The 19620-nt window shown below is 37.7% G+C and overlaps 1 protein-coding gene across 4 annotated transcripts in view; it reads left to right on the top strand.

The window, feature by feature from the left end:
* LOC149813854 (protein transport protein SEC16A homolog) overlaps positions 1–19620 on the top strand; it is a 51093-nt gene extending 31473 nt beyond the window's left edge. For 3 of the 4 annotated variants that reach the window (XM_089992062.1, XM_089992063.1, XM_089992064.1), the window contains exons 9-14: positions 17151–17278; positions 17346–17457; positions 17535–17837; positions 17964–18092; positions 18191–18489; positions 18645–19620. In XM_089992062.1, coding sequence (XP_089848188.1) covers positions 17151–17278; positions 17346–17457; positions 17535–17837; positions 17964–18092; positions 18191–18489; positions 18645–19185 — 1512 coding nt within the window. In that variant the 3' untranslated portion in view covers positions 19186–19620. The remainder of the gene's footprint in view (positions 1–17150; positions 17279–17345; positions 17458–17534; positions 17838–17963; positions 18093–18190; positions 18490–18644) is intronic. The other variant, XM_089992065.1, reaches the window with a different exon arrangement.

Here is a 19620-nt window from a genome sequence, read left to right as displayed (position 1 = left end):
CCCATAATATTAATATATTTTTAACAAATAATATTTTAAAATGTTCTTTGTTTTATATATATATATATATTATAGTTGTGATATTTGGCTTGTTGATCTATTTACAGGTTCTTGAGTATTGAAGAACCGTTTTTGAGCAAATGATTGAGCAAAAATATTGAAGACTCTAAGGAACCAATGGAGAAACATGATGGAGACTATGAAGACTTGGGTTCTTTTGTATTTGCAAACTTATGGTTACATCACCATAAGTTTGAGGGGGAGTGTTAAGTTATATATATAATTTCATATATATATATATATTCAAGATACATGTATATATAACTATAATTAATAATATAATTTAGGTTGCCCATCATGGGTATTTTGGTCATTTTACATGTTAGAAAATAGTTTTTTTTTTATTTTCTTCTTTTAATTTTTTGCATTTTATTTCTTTGTGTAAGGGCATTCTTGTAAAATGCCTCCATATAGTCATTGAGAGTACTCTCCACGGTCACAACCATTGAGAGCATCCCAACGTCTATTTGGAGGCTCCCTCTTAGGCCTCTTCTTGTCTATAAATAAGGGCTTAAGGTCCCTTGTATTGGTAAACTTATTTGAAGCTCCTTTATGAATAAATTCATTATTTTTAAGTATTGTTTCTCTTTTGATATTGTATGCACTCTTTGTAATGAAATACCGAATAAGAGGAGTGATGTCTTCAAGAGCAAACAAGAGAGCACACACATACACAAATAGCCACTAATGGGCAAGATTACAACAAAACCACAATAGTGACAAAACACACAAAAGAAGAGGAAAACATATATTCCACCTCAAGAAGGCTTCAAAGAAGCATACAATACAACGGGAAAACCCCTTTATTTATAGGCACAAGGAGAGGACCCTTGGAAGGGATCCTAAGGGATGTTGGTGTGAAATTGTCTACGAAGAGACAATACATAAACAACCATAAAAACCTTATAAAAGAAGTGCACGAAAGCACTCTCACAACACTTGAACAAAATACACAAAAAGTGTATAAATAATAAACATGCAATAATGCATGTATTTCAATATATAAAAGCAAATGCTTGAGACTCTCAAGCTTAGGGAATTACAAGGGGGAACACCCCTATTTATACAAGAAATGAGAGGTGCAAGGGGGCTCCCCAAAGGAGTCGTTGGGGAGCTCCCAACGGTCACAATTGTGACCGTTGGGGGCTCCCCAACGACTACATTGGGGAGACCCCCAAGGTACCTTTTGAAATTACAAAAAGGAGAAAAATAAAAACTAAAAGAAATTAAAAAATAAAGGAAAATATACAACATATTCCAAATGGAATATGCGCAAAATGTAAAAGGACTAAAATACCCTTTTCGGGTAAAAAAGGAAAAAAATGTATAAATATATATACTTATATATAGAGATACGTATACATATAACATATGTATACGTATCTCTATGTTTATAAGTATATATATTTATACTTACAATAATGTTTTTGAGATACATTTTAACACCCCCCTCAAACTTACGGTGTGATAACCGCAAGTTTGTCAAGAAGGAAATGGAATCTAGGCGAACAAAGAGCTTTTGTGAAGAAGTCCGCAAGTTGATACTCAGACGTCACGTATGGTAGATCAATGACCTTCTTCAAGTATTCTTCCCTGACATAATGGCAGTCCATTTCTATATGCTTTGTTCGCTCATGAAATGTGTGGTTCTTGGCAATGTAGATTGCACTTTTATTGTCACAACAAAGCTTTGTTGGTTCTTTGACAACTACTCCCATATCTTCCAAAAGACGTCGAATCCATACTATTTCCATGGTGGTAGATGCCATGGCTCTGTATTCGGCTTCAGTGGATGATAGAGAGACCTTCTATTGCTTTTTACATCGCCATGAGATCAAAGATTCTCCTAAGAAAATACAAAAACCAGTGGTGGAGTGACGGTTACTAGGGTCACCTCCCCAATCTGAGTCAGTATAAGCAAGCAATTTTAATTCAGAAGAAGAGGATAGGAATACTCCCTTATTTACCGTTCCCTTCAAATATCTGATGATGCGAAGCACAACGCTCATATGAACGGTTGTAGGGGCATGCTGAAACTGGCTGGCGATGTGAATGGCATGTGACAAATCGGGTCGAGTAATGCTGAGATACATTAAAGATCCTACCAACTGCCTGTAGGGAGTAGGGTCAATTAGAGGAACCCCGTCGTCAATCTTCATTTTTGCTCCTACAACTTCAGGAGTTTCGCATACTTTGTCATCAGAAATTCCTGATCTGTCAATAATCTCACAAGCAAGTTTAGATTGAGACAAAAAATAACCACGTTGCGAATAAGCAACCTCAATTCCAAGAAAATATGTCAGAAAACCCAAGTCTGACATCTCAAATTTTGAAGTCAAGACGGACTTAATACCCTTGACTCCTTGAACATCATTACATGTAATTAACATGTCATCAACATATAGTAATAATATTACAATCCCTGCCTTAGATTTTCTAGTAAATAAAGCAGTGTCAGTATAACATGAGGAGAAGCCATTTTCCAGCATTACACTGGTAAATCTGTCATACCAGGCTTTGGGGGCCTGTTTCAAACCATAAAGGGCCTTTCGAAGACGAATGACTTTATCTTTAGGGATCTCCATGCCAGGTGGAGCATCCATATACACTTCTTCATTAAGATCACCATTTAAAAAGGCATTTTTCACATCCATTTGAAAGATATTCCAATTTTTGATAGATGCAATAGTGATAAGACACCTAACTGTAACCATTCGGGCTACAGGAGCAAAAGTTTCTTCATAATCAATCTCATACTCTTGCCCATACCCTTTTGCAACTAAGCGAGCCTTATACCTTTCAAGGGATCCGTCACTCTTAGTTTTAACTTTAAAAACCCATCGACAACCTATAGTTTTCTTTCCTATAGGTAGAGATTGAAAATCCCACGTTTCAGCCCTTTTAAGAGCACTAAGTTCATTTTGCATAGCTTCTTGCCATTCTAGACATTTCTTTGCTTCTTCAAAGTTTCTTGGTTCAAAATAAAAATGAATGGCACTAAGACAAGCCCTATATCGGGGCGAAAAGGAATCAAAGGAGACAAAACGAGTGGGAGGTCTCCTATTCCTCTCAGACCTTCGGTGATCGAGAACAGGAATGAGTTCACTATATTGGTCAATAGCACTTCTAAAGGTGTCTTGGTTTCTACGAGAGTATGTTATAGGATCACTAGCAATCCTGTCTTCTTGTTGGTTATGCTCTTCGATATTACTTTCAATGTTCTCATCATGGTTTGATTTGATGACATATCATCATCACTGGATGTATCATCATTACTAGATAATAAGTCAAAAAGGAAGGAATAGTCAAAATTTTCTTGTTGAGAAACATTTTTTTCAAATCCACTTTCATTTTCCAAAAAAGTTACATTTCTAGAAACATATAATTTATCTTCTCGAAGATCATAGCATCGAAATCCCTTTTGAGTTTCGGAATATCCAAGAAAAGCGCAGGGGATAGCCTTGGGAGAGAGTTTGTCATTCTTATCCGTAAGTATGAAACACTTACACCCGAAGACTCGTAACCTATTATAATCTGGTTCGAGTTTATACAAGATCTCAAAAGGGGATATTTTTCCTAATATTCTATAAGGCAAACGATTTATTAGATAAACAGAAGCAAGAGCAGCTTCAGCCCAAAAAATTTTTGGTATGTTTTGGGAAATAAGAAGGGTTCTAGTGGTCTCAATAATATGTCTATGTTTTCTTTCGGCCAACCCATTCTGTTGGGGGGTTTTAGGACAAGATCTTTGGTGAATGATTCCTTGATCTTCAAGATATATTTTAAATTGGTTGGAGAGATATTCTCCTCCAGAATCACTTCTAAAAATCTTTATGTTACTATTAAATTGATTCTTGATCATCGAATGGAAAGTTCTAAAGCATGAAAAGACTTCATGTTTGAATTTAAGAAAAAAGATCCATGAATATCTAGAGAAATCATCCACAAAAATAACATAATAAGAAAAACCTCCTTTTGAGACAACAGGTGCCGGTCTCCAAACATCGGAATGAACAATTTCAAAGGGTTTTGATGAGAACATAGTTCTTTGCTCAAAAGGTAAACTTTTCATTTTTCCGAGAATACAGTCATTACAAGAAAAGGAACTTTTACATAGGTCTTTTGCAAAATGTAAGTAAGACAACTTGGTGATATTAGGATGACCAAGTCTTTTGTGCCACATGTTTATATCTTTGTTTCGGGCAACATTACAAAAAGATTTTGGAACTCGAAGAGATTCCATGTAGTATAAATCGCCTTTTCTAAAGCCTTCCCCAATCAATTTCCCGGACAGGTGATCCTGTATTAAACATTTATCACATGAAAATTTAATATCACAACCATGATCCGAGAGTTGAGAAACAGAAAGAAGATTTAAATTAAGTTTAGGTATAAATCTAATTTTTGGAATAAAAAAATCTTGAGTTTCAAAATTACCTATTCCTTTAATTTCAAGAGAAGTTCCATCCGCAGTAGAAACAAAGGATGGAGAAGCATTTTTTGAATAATCGGAAAGTGAAAACATGTTTGGGGACATATGAAAGGATGCACCTGAGTCCAAAAGCCAAGGGACTTTACCTGGAATGGAAGAAGTAGACACGGCGGCACCGGATGTAGCTCCCTTGAGAAGAGGTTGAAGGGCTTCCATTATTTGGTTCAACGAGAGTGACCCACTTGATGATGCCTCTTCCTTTTGTGGTGCGCCGGTGGTGGCCATAGCAAGAAGCTTCTTCCATTTGGGACATACTGGCTTGATATGCCCCGGTTCTTTACAAAAGTGACATATAGTCTTGCTATAGTCCCGCTTCCCTCTTTGTCCACCATCTCCTCCTTGATTTTGGAATTTAAAGTGAGGAGGACGATAGGTCTTTACATTATTTCCGGGTCTTGATACGGCATTAACCTCATTATTTTCTTCATAATTACAAGGAACCATAAGAACACTTGGTCCTTGTTTACATAAATTCATACGAGTCTCCTCACCACTTAATTTGGTGAGAACATCTTCAAGAGAGGGAGGAGTAAATGAGGATAGAAGTGATGACCTTATTTGCTCAAATTCCGGTCTCAACCCATTCAAAAAATTGAAGAAACGATCCTCTTCAAGTTGCTTGTGGCGGAGTTCAATTGCCTCTCCACTCCATTTTGGTTCAAGCATAGAGAGCTCATCCCAAATAGAGGAAAGATCGGCAAAATATTCCCTAATAGACATTTCACCTTGAGTAAGGGAGAGGGCCTTCTTTTGAAGGTAATACTTATGAGATAGGTCTCTTGATGTATACATCTTCTCGAGATAATGCCAAGCTTCCGATGCCTTTTTGAATTTGATAATGTTGGCATTAATCTTCGTTTCGACGGATGCGAAGAACCAAGAAAGAATCTTGAAGTTCTTCATTTCCCATTCGTCGTGTTTCTTTGAGTATTCTTCAAGAGCTTTGATCCTTTCCTCTCCCTCAAGAATCTTGATTTCACTTCCGTCCATTATGGTTATCTTGGGTTCCGGTTCCGGAATTGTTCCTTGCACATAACCCCACAATCCTTTTCCTTTTATGTGGGCCTCCATATTCCCGGCCCAAATATGATAGTTGGACCCATTCAACTTGAAGCCAAGGGCAAAGTGAGACTCTTTCTCACCCATTAAGACGTAGAGAGAAGAAGAAAAAAGACGTACCAATACGATGTTTCAACTTCTTCTTAGCACAAGATCCTTCTAAAATATTTGAGAAGCAAGATCCACCACTTCAATCTCAAAAAAATCCGAAGGCACGATTTTTGAGGCACTCGAACAAAGGCGGATCTCACGATCTCCAATCACCAATCGAGCTCTGATACCATGTGAAATTGTCTACGAAGAGACAATACATAAACAACCATAAAAACCTTATAAAAGAAGTGCATGAAAGCACTCTCACAACACTTGAACAAAATACACAAAAAGTGTATAAATAATAAACATGCAATAATGCATGTATTTCAATATATAAAAGCAAATGCTTGAGACTCTCAAGCTTAGGGAATTACAAGAGGGAACACCCCTATTTATACAAGAAATGAGAGGTGCAAGGGGGCTCCCCAAAGGAGTCGTTGGGGAGCTCCCAACGGTCACAATTGTGACCGTTGGGGGCTCCCCAACGACTACATTGGGGAGACCCCCAAGGTACCTTTTTGAAATTACAAAAAGGAGAAAAATAAAAACTAAAAGAAATTAAAAAATAAAGGAAAATATACAACATATTCCAAATGGAATATGCGCAAAATGTAAAAGGACTAAAATACCCTTTTCGGGTAAAAAAGGAAAAAATGTATAAATATATATACTTATATATAGAGATACGTATACATATGTTATGTTTATAAGTATATATATTTATACTTACAATAATGTTTTTGAGATACATTTTAACAGTTGGAGCCCTTCCAATGGTCACAAATGTGACCGTTGGAGGTTCCAACGTCCCTTAAGGAGGGGCTATTCCAAGGTAAAAGGAAAAGAAAAAAGGAAAAGGGAAAAGAAAAAGAAAGTGTAAAAATATACATGCGGTGTGAAATAGAAAAAATGACTATTTTACCCCTAGTGGGTATTACAAAGGGAATACATATATTTATATATGTAGATAGACATATATACGTAAAGTATATATGTGTATGTGTCATAATCTATATGTAAATATATATATATAGCATATTTTAACACCCCCCACAAACACACGGGGAGATCACCAAAGTTTGCTAAGAAGAAAGTAAAAACGAGGCGATGGCAATGCTTTGGTGAAGAAGTCCGCCAATTGGTATTCAGTAGAAACATATGAAAGTTGAATGGTGCCCCGTAGGAACTCATCACGAACATAATGGCAGTCCATCTCTATGTACTTTGTTCGTTCATGGAATGTCTAGTTGTTGACAATGTAAATAGAACTCTTGTTGTCACAACACAACTTCGAAGGAGTTGAGAATGAGACGCCCATATCTTTAAGCGAACTTCTCAACCATACAATCTCAGTGGTGGTAGTGGCTATCGCACGATACTCCGCTTCGGTAGAAGAGAGAGATACTTTCTGTTGCTTCTTACACCTCCATGAAATAAGTGACTCTCTAAGAAACACACAATAACTTGTTGTGGAAATACAATAATCGGGGTTACCCCCCAATCAGAGTCAGTATAAGCAAGTAAAGAAAGAGGTGAAGAGGAGGGTAAGAATAATCTTTTAGTTACGGTGCTTTTCAAATATCTGATAATCCTCATAATTGCGGCCATGTGAATGATAGAAGGGGCAGTCTGAAATTGACTTGCACTATGAACCACATGAGAAATATCGGGCCTGGTGATAAATAAATATGTTAGTGACCAATTAACTGACGTTAAGGAGTGGGATCTGCCAAAGGAGTGCCATCACTGGCTCTCATCTTGGCGTTGATCACTTCTGGAGTCTCCACCTTCTTGTCATCTGTTAGCCCTGACCGAGTAATGATGTCAGAGGCAAGCTTCATTTGAGAGAGGACATACCCCTTGGGGGAGTATGCAACTTCAATTCCTAAAAAATACCTTAGAAAACCAAGGTCAGACGCAGTGTTGTGAAAAGTGTTGAGGCGTAGCGAGGCGCTCCACCAAAATCTGAGGGGAGGTGTAAGCCTCGAGGCGCAAAGCGTAAGCCTCAAAATATTTTTTTTTGTAACTTAAAAAAACTATAAAAATGATCTAAAATTATAAATAAATAAGAAATGCTTTATTGATGAAGCAACAACCAATAAAAAATCTCAAATAAATACAGAAAAAATATGAGATTAACATGTAAAAGTAACATTAAAAAAATAACAATCGGCAGCTCCATGATATAAATGGCTTAGCAATCGGCCAAGGCCCCTACCATCTCTTGTTAATGACTAAAATCTAACATAGTGAATGATATCAACAACAATTTTTTCCTCGTAACAAGTATATTAATAACCTACTTTCAAAAATCTTCAGTTTGTCAAAAGTGAGCAGAAATTTTAATATGTTTGGCAAAAGTGAACCCCTAAAAACATCTCAAAGTTTGATAGGCAACATAACCATCTTACCATTTATGGATTGAAAAAAGAGTAGCCTAATGCCCAATCTTTCTAAAACATTATGAGTTCTAATACTCTGTAAGATAAGACAATATTGGTATGCTTCATTAATAACAGGTGCTAAATATTGAGTCAAACAACTAGAATTGCTTTTATATCGTGGAAGTAGAAGGCAGTTTTAAGTCTTAGCAATTTAGTTTAACACAGTTGAACAAGAGATGGTAGTGATTAAAAAATAACAATCGGCCAAGGCCCCTACCTGACAGGGACCACAATCGGCAGGAGCCAAGGGCCCTGCCTGTCAGAATAAATCGCACAGTAGGGGTCGTGCCCCTGCCTGCTGGAGAGAGGGAGGCAGACACGAAGGAAAAAGAATAAAGGGGGTCAAGGTTACTTGGGGTTTGGCTGCTTCCGGCGTCGCGGCTGCTTCTGGTGAGGAGGAGGCCGAGAAGGGAGAGACTGTGAGAGACGATAGAGAGGGACTGCGAGAGACGCCAGAGATTGTGAGAGAGAGGGAGAGGGAGAGATTGTCAGAGAGAGGGAGAGATTGTGAGAGACGAGAGAGGGAGGGGCTGTGAGAGACTAATTAGGGCCCCAACCCTCATTAGGGTTGGGGGTAAGATTTTAATTATGGTCAAATGAGGGCTTTGACCCTCATTTGACCAAAAACATGAGGCGTGCGTGCCTCACCGTGAGGCATGCCTCCCCTCGACCTCAAGGCCTATGAGGCGTACGCCTCTATGCATTTGTGTTTCAAGCCTGCACCTCAAGGCACAAAGGCCCTCGCCTTGAGGCGAGGTGCGCTTTTTGCGCCTTGAGGCGCATTTTTAATAACACTGGTCAGACGTATCAAAATTTTCTTTTAAAACATTTTTAATAATTTCAATATCCTTTTTATCATTACCTGTGATGATCATGTCATCCACATGTAGTAGCAAAATTGTTATGTATTTATCAGATTTTTTAACAAACAAAGCAATATCAGTATAACAAGAAGGAAAACCATTATCGAGAACTACTTTGTTAAAGAGATCATACCAAGCTTTTGGTGCTTGTTTAGGATAGAGAGCTTTGTTTAACTTTAAGATAGTCCCTTGTCTAATTTCAAGACCTGTCGAAAAATCCATAAGAACTTCTTCACATAGAGTTCCATTTAAAAAAGCATTTTTAACATCAAGTTGATATATCGGCCATTGTTTAATAGAAGCTATGGCAATTAAAGTTCGCACACTAGTCATTCTAGCTACTGGGGCAAATGTTTCTTCATAATCAATCCCATATTCTTGGGCGTATCCTTTTGCAACCAACTGAGCTTTGTATCTTTCAAGAGATCCATCGCATTTGGTTGTAACTTTATAAACCCATCTACACCCAATTGCCTTTTTTCCAAAGGGTTGGCGAATAATACTTTAAGTTTGGGCTTTATTAAGAGCCTCTAATTCAATTTTCATAGCTTCAATCCAATAAGGATAATCCTTAGCTTCTTTAAATGAGGTAGGCTCGTGATAGGAGTGTATCAACATGAGACAAGTCCTGTAGTTAGGTAAAAAAGATTCATAAGACACAAATTTTTGTGGTGGCCTACTATTACGAGAGGATCTCCTAAGTTGATTGTCTTCAACTGGTTCTTCTAAAGAGAAATCTTGGGAATATCTTTCAATGGCAGTTTGATGTTCATTTCCTAACTGCCATGTATATACATTAATATCATTAAGGTTTTCATTTTGAAAATCATCATCATGTTGTGGCATATCATTATGATGTAAAATGCCATCACAAGAATTATCACAAATAATTGTATCTTGGAACTTAGTTGTAGGAGCAAAGTCAAATAAGAAGGAATAATCAATGTCTTCTTTAGATGTGTGAATATCAAAACCATTTTGTTCTTCAAGAAAGTTTACATTTCTTGATATATAGAGTTTATTGTTTTGTATATCATAGCACCTATAACCTTTTTTATTTTCACCATAGCCAATGAACACACATTCAAGAGCTTTTGGTGATAATTTGTCTTGTCCTTGAACAAACACAAAACATTTACATCCAAAGATCCTTAGTCTATTAAAATCTGGAGTAATTTTGAATAATTTTTCAAATGGTGATATATTTTTTAAAGAAGAGGAAGGCATACAATTTATAAGATATGTTGTGGTAAGAAGAGCTTTGGCCCAAAAATTCTTAGGAATATTTTTAGAGATAAGAAGTGTTCTTGTGGTTTCAATTAAATGTTTATGTTTTCTTTCCGTAAGACTATTTTGTTGCAGGGTTTTAGGATAAGATCGTTGATGTGGGATTCCATTTAATTTGAGGTAATTTTGAAATTCTTTAGACATGTACTCACCTCCCGAATCGGATCTAAGTATGGCTATAGTGTTTTAAAATTGATTTTGAATAAGAATATGAAATTCTTTAAAATTAGTGAAGACATCGGATTTGTTTTTAATGATATATACTCATGTATATCTAGTAAAGTCATCAATAAAAACAACGTAGTAAGAGTAGACTCCTTTGGACATAACGGGTGTCGGCCCCCGTACATCGGAATACAGAAGTTCAAAAGGTCTTTTGACACAAAATTACTATGCGAATGCGAAAGCGAATAATTTTTTCCGAGAATACAATCATTGCATGTAAATGTATTTGTATTACAAAAATTTTCCAAGAAAAGAAAGAGATAAACTTGGAGATACTAGGATGTCCAAGCCTCTTGTGCCAAGTCTCAATAACTTTAGATCGAACATGATTACAAAAATATTTAGATGGCAAAGACAAAAAATCCATATAATAAAGATCCCCTTTTCTATGGCCTTGCCCAATCCGCTTCCCGGACTGAAGATCCTGAACATAGCAATGGGTAGGTGAAAAAGAAACATTACATTCAAAATCGGTAATTTGAGAAACGAAAAAAAAACTTAGGTTAAGTTTTGGAATAATTTGTATTTTGGGAACAAAAAATTCTTTGTTTTGATCATAAGTTTTCTCAAGACTTCCAATGCCATCAACATCTAAAGATGTTCCATCGGCGGTGGAAACATATGATTTGAATTTATTGAGACTTGGTTTTGACAAAAGTGATGCATTCGGGGTCATATGAAAGGAGGCACCCGAGTCAAGAATCCAAGAGGTCATACTTGAAAAGGACGAGATGGCGGCACCGAAAGTGGAAGGTGTAGAGGACGATGCAAAGGAGTTCATCTTTATGAAATGTTGTAGAGTTTCGGTAAGTTGAGCGATAGACTCCTTTATGTCTCCATCTTTCTTTGAATCTTCATTGGTGTTTGGAGGAATTTTCCCAACGGAAGCCACATTCTTCTTGAACTTGGGACAATCCGGACGAATATGTCCTGGTTCATTATAATTATGACAAATAATTTTTCTTCCTCTACCACCATTGTATTTTGAAACATGGGATGGTTTATATAGTCTTACATTGTTGCCGGGTCTAGACACGACATGAACTTCATCAGCATATCTTTTCAAGGCCAAACGAGTCTCTTCTTGGCATAAATCGGCCAAAATGTCACTCAAAAGAGTAAAAGCCCTATGAAGGAGGGATCCTCTTAGTTGCTCAAATTCAGGACGAAGCCAATGAATAAATTGAAAAAATCTTTCTTTTTCTATTTTATCTTGCCTCATGGCAATAACACTACCTTCCCATTGTGGTTCGAGAAGAACAAGTTCATCCCATAAAGAAGATAGGGCGCTATAATAGTCCCGAATACTCATATCACCTTGCTTGGTTTCTCTTACTTTTTCTTGTAGGAATAAATGTCTAGCAATGTCTCTTTGAGTGTACATGCCTTTCATAAAGAACCAAGCCTCATTGGCCTTTTTGAACTTTGCTAGATTTGCACAAATTTTTAATTCAACATTATTCATGAACCATGCTAAAATTTTAGCATGCTCACTTTTCCAATCTTCCATTTTTGAAGAGAAGTCAAGAATGACTCTTTTTCTTCTTCATTCAATGATTTTTCCTCATTGACTTCAAACTTGGTTAATTTCAATTGTGGTTCCGGAATGGTCTCATACACATAACCCTAAAGTTTTTTACCTTTGAGGTTATTTTCCGTAGCGGCTGCCCACATACGATAATTGGTCTCATTTAATTGAAATGAAAGGTCGATTTTGACATCCTTGTTGGCCATTTATAGAAAAAGAGTTTGAAAGCAAGAGAGAGGAGGGATATTACTTGACAAGAGAGGATCCAATGAAGCTTTCACAACCAAGGCTCGGATACCATGTAATGAAGTGCCGAATAAGATGAACAATATCTTCAAGAGCAAACAAGAGAGCACGCATATACACAAATAGCCACTAATGGGCAAGATTACAAAAAACCACAAAAGTGGCAAAACACCCAAAAGAAGAGGAAAAAATATATTTCACTCAAGAAGGCTTCAAAGAAGCATACAATACAATGGGAAAACCCCCTTTATTTTTAGGCACAAGGAGAGGACCCTTGGAAGGGCTCCTAAGGGATGTTGGAGCCCTTCCAACGGTCACAAATGTGATCGTTGGAGGCTCCAACGTCCCTTAAGGGGGGGCTATTCCAAGGTAAAAGGAAAAAGAAAAAAGGAAAAAGGAAAAGAAAGTGTAAAAATATACGTGGCATGAAATAGAAAAAATGACTATTTTACCCCTAGTGGGTATTACAAAGGGAATACATATATTTATATATGTAAATAGACACATAGACATATATACGTAAAGTATATATGTGTATCTGTCATAATCTATATATATAAAAATATATATAGCATATTTTAACACTCTTGTGCTTGTGTAAGCTTTAGTGCTTTTTGGATTGTCCGATAATGGACTTGTGTCTATGCACTTTATGATTGCGTTCTTCATAAGCCCTTAGTGGTTTTTGTGCTTTTGACCATTTGTGGGTGTGATTTGTGCCTCTTGAGTATTACATGGACTATGGACTATAGTCACAAATATCGGTCTTGGCTATATCTCGGCAAAGAAAAAATCTTGGAATATTATTGTTCTTTTAATCGAGAAAATCTGAGGAAAATTTGAAAAAATATGGAAAGATACATGTTAAGCAATGAAGCATTAATATAAATATATAAAAAAATATATATGTTAAGCAAAGTAGCAATAACAGATGAACACAATAAATATAAATTCTTGAGACTTTCTCGATATCGTCTTGAAATTATCATGATAAATTTAAAAAGATTTTGCCTGTAAAATCATTTTTTTACAGTGATAATATGGTGATGATTTGAAAATATCACCAATATTTGTGACTGGTGTAGACCTATTGAACCATATATTGTTATTTCTTTTCAACTCTGGAATTTAACATTGCCACAAAGCAAACTTAGTTTGTTAATTGTGTCTGTGGATATCCAAGTCATTTTTTTGAGTCCTATCATCCATAAAGAGGGTGCATCAAATGTTCCCAAAGTGGTGGATGGAATCATTAACTTGTTGTGGCTAAAATGTGCCTGTGCTACTAATCAACAAAGCAGGTGTGCTTCTTATGTAGAAAAACCTAATTTCGGTAACAAAGATTTCTAAAGAATCCTTATTAATTAAGGCTTTTAGCTCTATGTCACAAAGGAGGTAAGCAAACTCATAAAGACGGATCAAAGCACATCGAAAGTTTCTAAGATAGGTGGGAAGCGTGCTTTCCTGAAATTCGCTTTGGAAACACAATAGTCTTCGCTTTCGAAACTTAACAGGAATCTCAATTTTCCCATGCTTCTCCTATGCTTTCCCATGCTTCTTTTATGTTCTTTCGAACTTCTTTTCATGTTTTTTATGTGCTTTTTCTCATACTTTGCACTCACTTCTGATGTACTTTCTCTAAATTGGTAGTCATCTTTTTAGATTTTAAAATATTATTTCTTATACTAAAAAATCATGAAATTTAAGAATAATCATTTTTATTTTAGTTGCATTCCACTTTGATTCCCATTCAATTCTCATATCGCTTTCTTTTGTATTCCTCGCTTCTCTCTTCTGCTTCCCGTATCATTTCCCACTTTCGCTTCCTAGTCTAGCAACCTTGGATCAAAGACCTGTATTTTTTTTTTCAATTGTCTGGATGAGAAACAGAAACAATTAGGTAACAAACAATGCTGTTTTCCAAGAATTTGGGACTGTAAAGAAGTGTTCTTATAACATCACAGCTGATGTCTAAATCATGATTCAGTTATGTTATTGAGATAAACTGTTACTTTGAGGTGAGTTTGTTCATGTCATTTACACAGTTCATGCCAGATTTGTGTCTCATTTATGAAGAAAAGTGATTCACTGATTGTCTGATAACTTCCAAGTATCTTTGGTAATTTGTATATTAAATTATTGCCTTCTTGAGGCATGTTTGAGGTACATATCGTAAGTTTGATGTTTAGATTATCTTTAAACTTATGTCACGAAGACACAGGTGTGGACAAAAGCAAAAACCAGATACAAGGCACAAATACGTAGTTTTTGTGAGAAATAGGACACATGAACACTATATATTTAAATAAAAAATAAATTCAAGGTCTAGTATAAATGTATTAATTATGATTTGTTCTCAAATTTATCAAGAATAACACAACAAAATCAGAAGAGTTAATGCATAATACAAAAATAGCCGAAAAATACATTTATGATGTCAGACACGTCATAGTATGTCATGAGCATAGTGACAAACGTTTTTATCGGCAATTTCTCGTTTTCCAAATACTAGCGAGAAATTGAAAAAATTTCATAAATCTCGCATTTTTTTTGGCAAAATCTCGACAATAAAAAAATAAATTTTAAAAAAAAATCATAAATCTCGCGTTTTAAGGCTAATGTTGGCAGTGAGTGGTCACCCTCATCTTTTGGTCCTCTGACGCATGGCAGCTAGCATGCTGCCCTTCCAGCTACGCCTTCTTCATTCTTTCCTTTCATTTCCTTTTTCGAAAGTTGCCATTTTTTGTTTAGATTCATCGTGTCCCTCCTCCCTCGGACATGACCGTCGGCCTTCTCCACTGGGGCTTCCTCCTCTCTGGTGGTCAGCGAGAGCAATGACCTATCCTCTCTTTCGGTCGTTTGTTGAAGGTTGTTATCTTTTGCTCCAGCCTGCATCATCTCTAGCGAATCCAAAGTCATCCCTTCCACTGCGGCCTGCTCCTCCCCAATGTCCCCATGCACAGATGACCTCCCATGGCTGGACTGCTCTTCATCCTTTCTTGTGACTAAAGGTTGGTCGAACTTCGAAAGCGCCTGGAAGCGGTTCGCCAGTTTCTTCCTCTGCTGGTCTTGTCGCTGTTTTGGGGGTTTGTGGGTCATCGTGACCTTCTCACCATCGCATTTGGGGTTTTCTTTGGGCACCACTAAGCGCAACTAGCATCGATCCGATGCATGAGAAATGGCTCTGCAGAGGCTGTTGTATCTATTACTTGTCTCGTAGGGAACATTTGGGCACCACCAGGTGCAACCAGCGTTTAAATCGTGATAAATTTCATAAATATCGCGTTTAAATCGTGGTATTTATGTTTTTTCATAAATCTCGCGATATTTTGAAAATCTTGCAAGAAATTGCCGTTTTAAACTTTCAGGCAATTTTTCGCGATATTATCGCAAGATTTTCATAAATCTCGCGATATTTGTCACACTCGTCATGAGTCATTGTCCTTATGTTGTGTCAATAGACACAACTCAACACAATGTTGTAATTATCGTATCAGAGCCCGTATTGGAAGGGCTGGCGATGTGGATGTATCGTACTGTATCTTATCATATCATAAGATACGGAAAAATCCTATTTAAAAATTAAGAAAATAAAAAAAACATGCACAAAATCAGAAAAAAAATCATAGAATAAAATAGAAACAAAAGAAATCAAATTTAAGCATTATGAACAATTAAGCATACACATGTACTACTATAATATGTGAAACGATATCGTAACAAACTAACAACTAACCTATGTCACACGGACTCGGCTCCAAGGTCGCCGCACCCGCGTCGACACGCACCGACACGGGTGCGGCTCGGACTCGGTCAACCCGACCCTGGGTGCGGTCAACGCACCCAGGGTCATTTTGGTCCATTTTTTGGAAAAAAAAATTTTTTTGAATTTTTTTTTTAAATTTTCTGGGCTACAGCTGTAAGGAAAAAAACCCATCACAACTAAAAAACCTGTACACTTTCAAGTTTTAAGTACAGAATGGGCACAACTCAAGTTTTTGTGGTTTTGTCCTGTATGAAGAAAGTGAATTATTACAGTGTATGAAGAAAGTGCCCAAAAGTGAATTATTCCTGTATGAAGAAAGTGTACAGAATGCCTTCACAACTCATCACCTGTCCCCTAATGGGCACAACTTTGACCGAGTCTTATATATATATATATTATTTTATTTTTAATATATATATAGCCGAGTCCCCGTGTCCAAAATTTTTGAAATTGCGCCGCACCCGTGTCGCACCCGCACCCGCACCCGCACCCGCACCCGCACCCATGTGACATAGCAACTAACAAAAACAAAAGGTTTACTATTAAAGAGTCACATTAGATAACAAACAAAAGAAAACTGTTTTGAGTAAACAAATTAATAAATTATAACAATCACATAATACAAAATAAAATAAAATTTAAAATAACTGAATATCATATTGTATCACATTAAAGATTCAGGGGGTATATCGTATCTAATGGACCAGCGATGCTGTGATACGTCGTATCGTATCGTATGATACTGATAACACTGGCTCAACGGTGTCAACGCCCATGTACCCCTATGACTTAGCTTTGAACAGACATCTGATGGCACCTAGACCTCTCATTGATGCAAAACATGAGCTTCTTTGTTGAATGCTTGCAAATGTGCCATTATATTCAATGCACCACAAATACTATTTCTTGGTTACTTGTCCTGTTATGTCCATTGCATTACAATTGGCATCTCCTTAGGCCTGCAAGTCTTCAATAGCCTGAGCAACTCGTGCTGCTTCCTGAGGGTGCTTTAATTGGCTGTTTTGTTGTTTGCCCTTCAGTCTTTCGCCATATGCCCTAATGCAGCTTTTGGCTGTTGGAACAGAGAACGGAATTGTATGAATATGCAAAAGTTCTTGGCAATTCTCAGTTTATCTTACAACCGTTTCAGCCATATAAGCTTATCTATGCCCACATGCTGGCTGAGGTGGGAAAGGTTTCAGAATCTTTGAGGTTAGTTGTCTAAGTCCATCTTCTGTTCTTTCACCTTCCCATGTCTTATTGTATGCCGGTTAATCAGATATTGTCAAGCAATACTCAAGTTATTGAAGAGTGCTGGTCGTACAGCTGATGTTGAAACATGGAAACTTTTGGCATCTTCCTTGGAAGAGCGCCTCCGAACCCATCAGCAGGTGACTTTCTTTTCTCAAGGTACTTCGTTCATAGTTTGACAATCTTGTGTTAGTTAACCATACTCTCTCATCTTTAGGGAGGATATGCCTCAAATTTGGCTCCTGCAAAATTGATGGGGAAGGTCCTTACTAGCATCGATCGATCCATCCACCGGATTATTGGTGCACCATTACCCCCAGTCACCCAGGGCAGTACACCAAGTGTTGAAACTGATGGTCACTCTGTTGTCCGTAAGTTGTCATATGAATCATCAAGAACAGCATCATTGATGCCATCAGCATCAATGGAGCCCATTAGTGAATGGGCGGGTGATAACAGTAGAAAGACAATGCACACTAGAAGTATTTCTGAACCAGATATTGGAAGAAGCCCAAAACAGGTGAAAATGCACATATCACTTGTCTCTTTATATTCCACTTTTTTTAATGGATGCCCATCTGTCTACGATATTCACCCTTGCAGTTGCCACCATATGTGTTTATCGTTGTCCATTGGATTTGTGTAGGGCCAGAATGGACAGGGGTCTCCATCAGACACACAAGGTAAAGCATCAAACACAGGTGGCACTCGCTTGGGTAGCTTTGGTTCACAGCTTCTTCAGAAGGCTGTGGGCTTGGTCTCAAGAACTCGTCAGGTACTCACTTGGCTTGCTATCTACTGTGACCATTCTGCCAATGTTTTTAACATTTGTTTGCATGAGACCCTGATGAATATGCTCTGGCTCTTTTATAGGCTAAGCTAGGGGAGAAGAACAAGTTCTACTACAATGAGAAGCTCAAGAGATGGGTAGAGGAAGGTGCCGATCCACATGCCGAATCAGCTGAACTGGCACCACCTCCAACAACTGCTACATTTCAGAATGATGTATCCAGTTACAACACCAACAATGCAAGGAAAAGTCCAAGCTCATTGCCTAATGGTGTAGCGGAGACCAAAATTCCACCTCCATCTGAACATAGTTCTGGTATTCCACCAATCCCACCCGGCACAAACCATTTCTCAGCACGTGGCCGACTTGGTGTTCGTTCTAGGTAGAAGCTTCAACAAATATTGGCATGACTGTCACTTTATTTTCATTTTGAAGTTCCATATTAGCAGCTCTGAAGTGGCTATGCTCAACGTATACAACTTGGTGATGTCAAATTAGCTTGGTTGGTCTTTAGACACTTCTTTCATGCCTTTTCAGGTATGTGGACACTTTCAACAAGAGTGGAGGCGCCATCCCTACAAACACGTTCCAGGCACCTGCCCTTTCTGGTCCAAAGCCTGGTGGTGGTGGTGCTGCCAAGTTTTTCATCCCCACTCCCACAACCTTAGCGGAAGCTGATATCGATGGGACTGCAGATGCTACTGTAAGTGAAACCAATCTAGGACCTGCTGCCAATGAGACCTCCATATCATCACCGTCATCATCATTAGCATCATCATCCATGCACCGGTTCCCGAACATGAATAACATCACCCCCACTAGCAAGGGAATGGGTGAGCTGGGAAATAGGCCTGGCCTATCCTCATCTCATTCTCGTGCGGCTTCATGGAGTGGTGGCTACACAGAGGCATTGTTAGATAGTGCAAAGTTGGGAGAGAGAAGACTACTAACAGAAACATTGGGCAGCCCATCCTTCTCATCATCACCTCCTAGCCGTTTTTCAGCAGTTCACAACAGTATGAGCATGCCAACAGATGCTGGTAGTTTTGGAGATGACCTGCAAGAAGTTGAGCTCTGAGAAATGCCTGCTGGATATAATCTTGATTCTATGGCGTTCAAGCCTCAGGTTGAACTTGCCAGTGTCATTTCGCAAAAGGGGGTTTGATTGGTTCGCAGGAAGCAAAGTGAAAGTTCTACTTTGTTGAGATGCTGACCTGGTTTCTCCTAGGCTTTTTGGGCTGGATCCTGCAGCCTACTCTCTCTCTCTCTCAGTGGAAGGGAGTCGGTGGCTATGCAATATCAAATATTTGGCCACCATTGTACAGCCAATTTGTTGATTTATTGGAGACTGAAATTCCAAAAAGGATGAAGAGCAGTAAGGTTTCCCTTAAAACCTGGAAAAGGGCTACACAATGCAAGTAAAAATTAATTTTTTTCCTTCTTTCCCCATATTGTTGTTTCTTGGTCGAACCAAAATTATAGAATGATCGAATGAGGAGCACATTTTTTGGCA

The sequence above is a fragment of the Nuphar pumila genome, chromosome 16, assembly GCF_984573655.1.
Source record: "Nuphar pumila chromosome 16, dmNupPumi1.hap1.1, whole genome shotgun sequence".
Taxonomy (NCBI): Eukaryota; Viridiplantae; Streptophyta; class Magnoliopsida; order Nymphaeales; family Nymphaeaceae; genus Nuphar; species Nuphar pumila.
The sequence above is the reverse complement of the archived record's forward strand: the minus strand, read 5'-3'. Positions and strand labels throughout refer to the sequence as shown.